We start from the raw sequence: 11,782 nt of genomic DNA, 5'->3' as shown, positions 1-11,782 counted from the left end.
GGGGAGTGTTAGAATAGGAATAGGTTTATACAATCCTATTAGAATAGGAATAGGAATAGAAATAGATATAGGAATACTAAATAGTATCCTACTTGGTAAAGGATTGTATTCTAGGGTCTATAAATAGGGTCTCAATGTAATAATGTAGACACAACAACAATTCAATAATATTCTTTTCCTATATTTCTCACAACCCCCAAGTTATCACGTGCTCCATGGCCTGTAATGGTAAATGCTACTAACCAATGAGGCAATGATTAGTCCAAACTCCAAGCAACGGAAATAATGCACAATAACCAGCATCTTCTTTCAATAAAGTTTGAGGTGTTGTTGTTGCTGAGGTAAATCTAGTATTTGGAACAAACTGCTGACAATGCCATTAATGTAGCATTCCTAAGGAGGCAACTACTCATGCATGTAATTTATGATTGTTCTCCACTGCAGGTTCACAACATTTTACATGCGTAGATATATGTGTCCAATAGGTTGATCCCTGAACCTTGTTTTTCTTTTTGATTAAGTAAAATTCTATTAAATGAACCAAGAAGGTGCCAAGAATAGATTGATCATGCTAAACTAAACTGCACTTCCTCCAAGATGTAGAAGTGGCAGTTTCTTTTTATTTAAAGAGATACCTAGCAGAAAAAACAAGAGCTGCAAAGTGCCAAGTGAATGGAAGTTAACAAAACAACAAGAAAGTCATATAGTTAATGATTTGATGCAGCATCATAAAGAAAACTAGGTGTTTATCAGCATTGTTTACGTGAACATGCATAAGAATGTTAATGGAAATAAAACCTGAGTGTCCTCTCTGATTCTTAAATTCTGTCCAGCTGGATTTAGCAAGTCATTAACAACCTGAATAAAGCAGACATTACGGATACAATCAACTAACAGAAAACTGCTTCTACGTTAAACACCTAACCCAAACTGAAAGCATCAACCTTTTAGTTCTCAAGTAACCACAGTTAATTTAATTAATAAAACGCCCAGCTCGGGCAATAGAATTTAAAAAAAAAAAAAAAAAAACACAGTTAAACAGAAGAAATTAGTAGTCAATGAATGCATGGATATTTTAAATGTGTAAAGAAAACAACTCAATGAATCATCAAGATTATGTCAAAGCCTTATGAAGTTACACTATACATGAATCATGCTTACACGTCAGATGATTGATAGCTTATTTCTAAAAAAAAGAAAATGGAAATGCATGGGTCATAGCTTTATTGCTCATTCCACCATACATTTTTAGATTAAAGAGAATTTTCAAAAAGATAATTGTTTCAGCTTTTGTATGACCGGTAACGGTGTTACATAATAAATACATGTTACTCAGTTTTTAATATTCGTGATGAATTCTTATAAACCATTCTCGAGTTTTATCTATATGTGAATTTTTATTTGGTGGAATGGCCTAAGAGACCCTCGTACTTGTGTCGATTTGTCATCCCAGCTCCTGTACACTTCGAAGTTTCAATTAAGCACCTGTAATTGTTAAATCACATTCTTTTAAACCCCTATGACCATTGACAAATCCTATGTGGCAATTTGATGGTTGAGTTGGAACAAGTGCGTGAATTTCACGCGTATAACGAGCGCAAACATTAAAATTTAGACTAAAAATGATTAAAATAAGAAAAGGAAAGAAAAAGACCGACAATAAAAAAGAAAAAAAAAATCTGCCACCTCTTTCTACTTTCTCCCACTCCACCCTCCATTCTTCCCCCCATTTCATTTTCCTTTCTCCCCTTCCCCTTTCTTCCCCCTCCCCATTTTCACCACCTGAAATCAATATTTGAGAAAAACAATTAGGAAAACCCTCAAACTGAAGATCTATTTTTTATTTTGAAAAAAGGTTCTGAAATTGTTTGTTTATGATGCCGGTGAAGATAGTTTTCATTTTTAAAAGGGTTTTAAATCTCTTAAGTTGAAGCTGAAATCTTTCTTCATTTTTTCGTTCTTTTATCTTAATTTTGCTGTTGGGGGTGAAGGAAATTTATTTCGGTGAATCTCTTTTATTTTTTATTATTGAAAGAAAAAATTGACAATAAAATGGTGGAACAAAAGAGGATGAAGATGGTGGAAGGAAGAGGAAGGTTCAGTGAAGGAAAAGGTGGAGAATGGAGATGGTGGGTGGGTGGGGGTAGTCCTAAGGTGGTGAAGGTGGTGATGGATTGAAAAAGGGAAAATTCAAAAAAGTTGTTTTTATAAAAAAATAATATAAAACTAATAAATTAATATGACGTGTGATAGAAAATCCGATGTGGCCACTGATTTGTCATTCATATCGGAACGTATTAAGAGCACGAAAGGTAAGGTCGTAAGGAGGGTTTAAAAAAGTGTGATTTAACAACTACAGGTGCTTAAATGAAACTTTGAAGAGTACAGGGGGAATGACAAGCCGGAACAAGTACAAGGGTCTCTTAAAGCATTCCGCATTTATATTTAATGGTAGCTATTTGTTGAAAAGATGAAAAATCAAACTTCATCATTATCCACAATGGTGGAAATCAAGGATATGGAAAAAGTTCATCATTTAATTAGAAGGGGTCAAGTAATTAGGATAAACAACAAAAGGAAAGTAGATCAAGAAAAGGGATAAACGGTTGAAATTCTAGATGTATTAGACTCCCACTAGAACACATGAATAGCTCCAGTTTCTTAGAGTCTTTTATTTGAGATTAGGGTGAAAGTACAACCACTGTACTGTTTGATCTTGATCATTTATAGAAATATACAAAGTTACCAATTTCAAAAGAAAAAAAAAGTAGATCAAGAAAAGGGATTAACAGTTGACATTTACTACACATATACCGAGCAGAATTACGAACTTGAAGCGAAACAGCCAATTTCTTCATAAATGGTTGGAATCTCACCTCATTGTAGATCTCCAGGTATGAGACACGAAGCAGAAATTCTCGTCTTGGAGTCTAAACCAGCAACAAATTCAGTCACATATTTATATTGAAGTATAATCCATAAAAGGTTGCACTAACAAGAAGTACCTCTTGGATAATGCTGAAGGCATCCTTCACAGCCAATGGTATAATACCAGGAGATCTTTGATCACCCTATGATGAGACACAAGTTACGTAGAATTATCAGATTCGTTCCTCAAATGAACAGTAAGTTGATTAGATATGCCCCTATATAGCATAATGCACAGGGAACTGTAACAGCAGCTCCAATTTTCAAGCAAACAAAGAGCCAGCCTATCATGTGAACCTACACTTCCAAGGCAATTCAAAGATTTGTGAACTCCTTGTAGAATGAATCAGCCTTATTAAAAGCCATCATGTTGTAACTTAAAGCAATGAAAAGGGGTTATCGCATCATAGGTGATCCCATCCACTTTAGAGAAGTTTGAGCTTCAAACAGTGGTGCACTAAGTGATCCCAACAAGGATCCGTCACCTCTTTGAATTTCAACTTTGAGGAGTCGGATTAATATTGGCATTGGATAATGGATGCAGAAATTAGTTATTTTAATTACAATTTAACTTCTTTTGCACTAAACCCATAGATGCTTTCTATTTTTCCCATAAATTGTGTGCTTCACTTCAAGCCCCATGGGCCTTGTCGCTTTCTTCTGCTTTTTGCTTTTAAAAGCACTAGTATGGATGACGCATGAGTTCAGATATTTCAGGAACTAGACAGAATAGTATACTATCCGATAATGTTCCCAGGTATAGATTTCACTGTCTATTCCTGATTCCTGAAGGTTGGCTTCATTTTTTTTCTCATTCAAATGTTTGTAAGCAACAGAAACCCCTATCTTCCAGTATGTACTTTTCAATTTTATCATTAAATATCTTTATTTTCATAAATAGTACTGTTAGACAATGATCTAATGTAGTTTTAACTGCAATATCAGTAAGAGACAAGAAGCTGCACAGAGAGAATAACAGTTCACCCTGACAGTCAAAAGCCCAAGACATTGGAGACAACTGGCGACTAGTTAGTAGATCCGGCCACATCCAAGGTGTCGGAAGATCCAGGCAACCAAATCACAGAAGTGGCTTCCTAGACGGAACAGCCACGCACTGACACATACCGGGAGGAAGGAAGTAATTTCCGTGAGTCTCAATCATGCGCGGCACTTGTAACGGATTCTAGTGCAACACCACTGTTTCCAGCCCATCCAGGGAATGGCTGGAGAGGGGCATAGGGAAAGAGGACGTTAGGGAGGTGGTGAATAGCTGTAAACAAGAGAAAACTCCTAGGGGTCTGATGGTTTCTTTTCGGCTTTCTTCCAACAGTACTGGAACAAGGTTAAAGGAGAGGTGTGGAAACAATAGCTCCATTTGACGAAATTGAAAGTTCGAGAAGAGACTCAAAGCATCCTTAGTTGCCATTTTTCCGAATAGGGAAGGAGCAGCGAGCATCAAAGACTATCAGCAAAATAGTATTTGGTGGGTCATTTGGAAATAAAGGTATCTTAAATGTTTTGAAGGCAAAAGAGAGCACACACACAAGTTCAATTTATTATTCCTCTTAGCCTTTTGGTGCAACACGCAAAATGTATATGCTGTAGAGAGCTTCTTCGATATTCTCAGTTATCTCCCAGGCTAGAGTAGGTAGGAACTGAGTTTTTGGAAGGTTCCTGGATATGAGATAGAAAAACTTGTAAGGCTCCTGATGTAATCACTGCACAATCTTGGTGCTTCTTTTGCTTATAAAATGTTCACGTATCCAAAAAAAAAATAGGAGGCTGTTTGAAGGGATAGAGTTTAGATTTATGCATTTGAGGAATAGCTTCTCTCCTTTAGTCAATTTTTTTATGCACCATGAAGTTCCTGTTTCTGTAGAAACTTGGGTGTCTTTGGTAGAGCATAGGTTCCCTACTTTTAGATTCTTTACTTCTTTGTATATTGGTTGTATATAGGATTTAAAGAGGGTGTTTGGATCAACTTAGATCCTGTTTGGATTGGCTTAAAAAAAAGTAGCTTTTAAGTCAAAAATAAAAAGTCAAGTGGATTTCATTTAGTCAAATGGAAGACTGTAATTCTTTCAAAGAAACAAGGCGGTTTAGGCATTAGAAACTTGAAGATGGAAGACTGTAATTCTTTCAAAGAAACAAGGTGGGTTAGGCATTAGAAACCTGAAGAAACAGAACAAAAGCCTTATGATGAAGTGGTTGTGGAGATTTCCTAAAGAGGAGCAGGCTCTTTGGGTTAGAGTGATTCAGGCCAAGTATGAGAAGATAGATCACTGGAAAACTAAGGAAGTGACTTCTACCTATGGTATTAGCCTATGGAGATCAATCAGAAATTTGTGGCATTGTTTCTTTCAAAGAACTAGATTCAATATAAACAATGGAAGAAAGATTTTATTTTGGGACGATAATTGGTTAGGAAATGGCAGCCTCAAACAGCTCTTTCCAGACATCTATCTGTTGAATCAGCAACATGAGGCCACTGTGCAAGAAGTTTGGTCCATCCATGGATGGAACTTAACATACAGAAGGATGATACAAGACTGGGAGGTGGATAGACTAGCTGAATTTTATGGCACCCTGGACCATTTTGGAGGATTGAAAGAGGGAGAAGACACTCTTACGTGGATTCATCATAGCAAAGGTATCTTCACAGTTAGCTCTGCCTACAAGAACCTGAATCAAATGGGGACTCAACTCAGATTTTTGCCTTGGAAGCTTATCTGGAAAGTCAAAATTCCATATAAGGTGACAGTCTTTACTTGGTTGGTAGTTAAAGAGGCGGTACTAACACAGGAGAATCTAATGAAGAGGGGAATACATATGTGTCCTAGATGTGTTTGTGCCCATGCCACAAAGGGCAAGTCAGGCTATAGAAAGCTGGAACAATGAAGGCAGTGGCAGTACAGACCAAAGCAGATGGAGGATTGTCCCAGCAGTGATTTGGTGGACCATATGGAAGGAGAGAAATATGAGATGCTTTGAGAGTATCAGTAGTCCTTTACACAGGATTAAAATGAACTGCATAATCACTTTTTGCTATTGGTGCAGTTCGGAGTATGTAGATGATCCTATAGCGGTTAGAGATATCCTAGGTCCTTTGTAAGATGAAGTAGGATCTAGTTTTGTTTTGTTTTAAGTACACGCAACTGTATGTAGCTCCATGATGTAAATTTGGGATCCCAGCCTTTAGTACTAAAGATTAATACACAAAACTGTTACCTTTGTTAAAAAAAAAAAAGTCAAACTTAAATGACTTTTAAGTAGAAATATAAAAAGTAGGGGGAGGCCTACTTTTGGTTTTTAACTTATTTTAAGTCATTTTTAACTTATTTTAAGTTATTTTTTATATTGTCAAACACTTCCTAACTTATTTTAAGTCATTTCCTGACTTATTTTAAGTTATTTTATATTTGTCAAACACTTCTAGAAGTCAAGAATTGACTTAAAAGTAGGTTTGACCAACTTTTAAGTCAATCCAAACACCCTCTTATTTTTAGGTGTTTTTGGCTTTTAAGCACTTTTTAATTTTTAGAGGTATTTGGCAAAGACACGAAGTGCTTTTAAGCAACTATACTTTAGGCTTAAAAAGTACAAAAAAAAAAAGGAAAAAAGTAAAACCTACTTTTGCCTTTTGACTTTTAAGTCACTTAAAAAAGCTTATCCAAATACCCCCTTAACCTTACAGCTTATATATTCAATATAAATTATTTACTTTACAAAAAGAAACAATCTTACCATAGTCTTGTTATCATAACACTGGAGTCCTACAAGAAATTTTGAGAACTTAAAAGTTCCTTCACAATGATCAGTTTCAAACCATTCACTGAACTAAGCAGTTTCAATATCTGTTACTGCTTCTGGTCCTTCTTTTCGTGTGGGGATATTTACTACAAAAAAGTAAAGTTGAGCTATCTTAAATCCTTTCAATGATAACTAGATTCTAGCCAAATTTAATCTTTATTTCTTTCTTTAGCACGAATGTATTACCATTAAAAGAATAAGAAAGAACGGAGTGTTTTACCTATTAACAACCTTTCATCTAATCCCGTTTGTTCACCTGGTTTTTGAGTTCTTCAATATGATATGTTAAAACGTGTTTCCTTTAGATATTTTCTTTTGTCAAGTAAGTTCATATGTATTCTTTAGATATTTTTCTTTTTCCTTTTAGTGATAGTCTACATTTCCTTTGGCATCTACTCAGTCCAACCTTCCATGAGTGGCATGACTGCAATAGGCTTATTATCCATACATAATTTTAGAGAGAAAATGGCTATTTATTTCATTTACACACGCGAAGTGGAAATCATTAAAAATATATCCAATGAATAATATCAAAGCAAGAAAAGCAAAGAATAGATCTACTAGGCAGCTATGAACAGGTAATAATGTAGTTGTGTAGCACTTATCCAGGAACACTTGATTAATGAGAACATCCACACAACACTACGATCAAAATCTGTTTACACAAAAATAAAAGAATAATTCCCTGTCTAAACGGCATAGCAGCACATATATATAGTAGCAAGTTTAACTAGAGATAAAACAAACTTCTACTGTCCAATTCTTGCATATGTTTTTAATTTGGGCACAAATATAGCTTTCTACAAACAAGACAATGCACAATTCTTTTCCAGAAGAACGGGCATGAGGAAACCTAATAATAAATGCAAAAGACCTAATAAATAAAGCTAGAAGAAGTAATCAAATAGGATTTCCATTCTTCCAAATGTAAGATCCTTAAAAAAACAAAAAAAAAAAAATGTAAGATCCTTAAAGATAAACTTCCACTCCTAAATCATGTTCAACCTGTACACTCACATAAGGATGTTTACAAAGATACATGATGGAAGAGGAAAGGACATGCTCTGTGTAGATAAAATCAACAATGTAGAAACAATTATCTTACATGCATGGTATGGGTTTTCCCGCTGCTCGTAACCCCATACGCAAAGATCGTGCCTGCAATTGAAAACATCAAGGATGAATATCAGACTGTAAATGAGAACTAACAGCATCTCAAATTTCCTCTAAGGAGGAAACTCGTTCCAAAAATCAGTAAAACTGTGAGATCTATAAATACATGAAAAGGAGCAGTATTTATGGTAATGGATGACAGGCTCTCATAACAAATGATTACGATAGTTGGTCTCAGAAGAAAGACTAGGATGAAATTACAACAATTCTGAGTTAATCAAATAATGTTCTCAATATAAAGGTACACTCTAGTGGATCATTTATGTTCTCTTTTCCCAATTTACATTTCATCCAATACATTATACACAAACGATCAATTACTACTGCAAGAAGTAAGCTACATATACTACCACATATTTCTCCCTGTTAGCAATTCAGAGTGGTGAACACTGAACACAGCACCAGTTTATATGTCACTACTTGCTATGAATCACAACTCCTTGATCCCAGTCAAGTTGGTAAATCTTGTAAAGTAGTGTTTTGAATTTAGAGATATCTTACGCCTACATTACATACTAGGATTCTAGCATTCAATCTTTAAGCTTGACCTGATATTGCTCGAAAATCATCAATTCTCTCAGGTCACAGTTACTGATAGTTATTCTAGAACTGGATTTGGCAAAGCCTTGTTTCAATCCGTGTATCATTTACAGGAACCTTACTGCACCTTCAGCTCAAGCTATTCTTTATTTACACTGCCTTTCTTCTTCTCTTTTTCTTTTTTTCTTTTGGTTTGATAAGTAAAGTTAATAAGCTATTGACTGTGTACTTGCAGCACACTTAGGTTATTGTCATGGATGCTGCTTACGATTAAGAAGTTTGGAAGATCATAGATAAGAAGATCTTTTGGTTCAATCCCAGCGGAGGCAAAAAACACTAGGTGTTCTTCCTATCCAAGCCTTGATCGATGCAGTTACCGTGTTGGTGGGAGGTAGCAGGAACCAGTGGAATTAGTCAAGATGCATTCAAGTTAGCCCAGACATCATGGTTAAAAGAAAGATAAGGAGATCTTTTCAAGAAACTGAAATTACTTTTGGACAAGGAAAAACACCCTCTAAGGATTGGTTGCTACAGATAAACCAGCTACCTAACAGAGGTCTAACTACAGGTCAAATTCCATGGAAAAAATATCATTCCTCAACCAACTTTCTGGTAGCTTGCTCACTGAAAACCACAAGACATGCCATAGATGGCAAAGGTTTCATGCTGGCTACCACTTATCTTTAACACAGATATTTGCATTTGATAGGCACTTATACAAAATCAAATGGGTATTCCACTATAACATTGTTAGCTTTCTGTATTCTTTTGAAGTATCTATTATCAGAAAAATATGCAAGCAAAATATGGTAGTGTTCATGAGGAGCAAATGCACATCCGATGCTACATGAACTCCATTTACTTGTGCAAACATAATCCTTGATCATAAGATTAGAGCTACATACCATTTATGCCTTCCATGGAACCACCAATAACATGCTGTGCAGCAACATCATAGACATGACGTGTTGTGGTGGTAGGACCAAAAACCCTATCTGTAGAGAGTCAACCACATTTGTTAGTTAGCCTCTGAGAGTAGTTAGATACAGAAGGACCCAGACATTATAATGCACAAGACAAGCATGTCTCACAATCAATTATTGAAACAATTGTCAGACACAAAACACAAAAAGAATTAAGACTGATTAATGATTATGGTTTTGCTGAAATAAGCAGTCTGGTAGTGAATAGTGAGCTCGAACAGTCTAACTACTGTGGAACACTAAAGCTGCAATAAACAATCAAACACCTGACTCAAACAATCAAGTCTGATATAGGATGCTGAAGCGTCCTACTTATGCTAAATTTTCAGTCACAGACCAGTTCCTTGAGATGACCTCAAGTGACGAAGTGGCTCAAGTTTCAACTTCTTCTTCCTTCTAGCTCAAGGAACTCATATACCTTCAGCAGCATGCAAGATGAAGCAATTGGTGACTTTTTTTTCGGAATCATTTGAAAATGTTATCACTGGATATATGATTGAGTTTTCCTTTCTACCATTGAATGCAAATTAGGATATCTACAATTTGTTGATTTGTCATGCTAATTTATCATTTGCTCAGGTATGTTAAAAACATTACTATTGCACTACATATATTATTTTATTTTATTCTTTGATAAGTACTGCTGCACTTCATAATATTATGACGTAGTTGACAAACATTTCAATATCAGTAGAAAAGGTTAATTCTTTTGTTGATGAAGTAAATAGCTTCATATGATGGCATCAAGAAGATGCATGGCTGTACAAAAGACGTTACAAAATGTAAAGAGTTAGCTCCATCATATGAGTGGTTATTTTGAACCAGGGAGCTAACAAAATTCAAAATATTGTCAGTTATGTAGAGGGGACGCATTCTGCCAGCTAAATAGATACTAAAGACATCTAGCCTTAACAAAGTGATTTGGAGTTGATAAACCATCAAAAGAATATTTTTACTCTTACTCTAGTCATAAATTAAGTTAACTGAATACCATTCTTGGTTGAATAATAGGGAAATAGAAAGATATGAACTAGTAGCATCCAAGCAATAAGGAAGCAAACTCTTATGTTTCTAAATAAGAGCAATGCATTGTCTATGTAATACACAAAGAATAGCACTATACATCAAGACATACCATATGCATAAGCAAGTGAAGGATTCTGCTCATTTCTAACAATAGTTTCTCCATCTGCGTACCATGAGATTTCCTCCCCTTGTCGAATCTCCCTTGGGCTAATCACATTAACGACCAAATTAATTTCGAAAAAAACGATGCCAATTTCCAAAACTGATAGAGTAAAATCAATTCCACCTTAGAGGTCGGAAACGCACTGTCACCGTAACATTCTCTTTGGGTCTCTCCGTCTCTACTGACACACTCTCCGAGTAATAAAACTGTGGCTTACTCCTAGCTGATGAGGAAGCCGGGGAGCTCACGCCGTCTATAGAATGTTCTGGAAACTGCTTAGATGATGATGTTGTTGATGAGGTAGGCGAATTCGCTACTCTTGAGCTCAATTTCTGGAATTTCGAAGCTTGTTTAGTCGCCATTTTTTTCTACACAAATTTATCCATAAGAAACAAAACAGATAAATGTAAAATCTGAAAAAACAGAGACAATCAAAACCTACATTAATAGGCTCAAAAAATTAGCAACAAGAAAAGGTATAAAAGTGAAAATTGCTACATGCATTTAGAGTTGAGATTGGTGGAAAATACCTTAATCAGAGTACATACATCTTCACTTTAGTTTAAGATCTAAAAGTAGGTGATGAAAAAACAGCATTATTCTCTGAATATCACTTTTAGGTGAGAGGATTGTGTTTGGATTGGATAATCTGTTTCTCTCTCTAACTATTTTAGCTTACCTTGGAAGCGATGCACACTTTTTCTCTCTCTCTTACTTTCATGAAAGCTTAAACCAACTCTACTGTTTAGCAAAATGACACCATAACTGTCGTGTGTGTAGAGAGAGAAAAATGGAGAAGAGACAGAAAAAGGACAGTCCCACACTATTGCGCTGTGTGTGATAACTGTGTGTAGGTATAGAGTAGGCTAGAGAGAGAGAGTGGGTGGGAAATAGTGCTACTCATGAAGTCAATAGAAAAAGGAGTTGAAAACAGTGAAGGGGGAAACTGGCAGGGTGGATATGTTAATTTTTACAAACTGTGGGGGCGGTTTGTTTCCCTTTCTGTTTAAATTGTGGGGGCAATAACAGCAAATTTATATTCGTTCACAAGATTCTTGTGTCAAAGATGGACGAGAATTATGTGGGCCGTTTGGTTATGAGGTAAGTTCAAAGTTATTCATGAATGAATAATATAAGTTGTCAATGTATTAATCTTAAA

At 35.6% G+C, this 11,782-nt stretch overlaps 1 protein-coding gene across 1 annotated transcript in view; it reads right to left on the bottom strand.

The window, feature by feature from the left end:
* The window catches only part of LOC102594167 (kinesin-related protein 4), a 49,903-nt gene extending 38,373 nt beyond the window's left edge, over positions 1-11,530 (bottom strand). Inside the window, exons 1-8 of the mRNA XM_006360536.2 lie at positions 11,154-11,530; positions 10,747-10,991; positions 10,570-10,667; positions 9,357-9,446; positions 7,844-7,896; positions 3,006-3,071; positions 2,877-2,930; positions 799-858 (exon numbers count right to left, since the gene is read on the bottom strand). Coding sequence (XP_006360598.1) covers positions 799-858; positions 2,877-2,930; positions 3,006-3,071; positions 7,844-7,896; positions 9,357-9,446; positions 10,570-10,667; positions 10,747-10,985 — 660 coding nt within the window. The 5' untranslated portion in view covers positions 10,986-10,991; positions 11,154-11,530. The remainder of the gene's footprint in view (positions 1-798; positions 859-2,876; positions 2,931-3,005; positions 3,072-7,843; positions 7,897-9,356; positions 9,447-10,569; positions 10,668-10,746; positions 10,992-11,153) is intronic.
* Positions 11,531-11,782: the final 252 nt, after the last annotated feature.

The sequence above is a fragment of the Solanum tuberosum genome, unplaced genomic scaffold (assembly GCF_000226075.1).
Source record: "Solanum tuberosum cultivar DM 1-3 516 R44 unplaced genomic scaffold, SolTub_3.0 scf00327, whole genome shotgun sequence".
NCBI lineage: Eukaryota > Viridiplantae > Streptophyta > Magnoliopsida > Solanales > Solanaceae > Solanum > Solanum tuberosum.
This window is presented reverse-complemented; position numbering and strand designations above follow the sequence as displayed.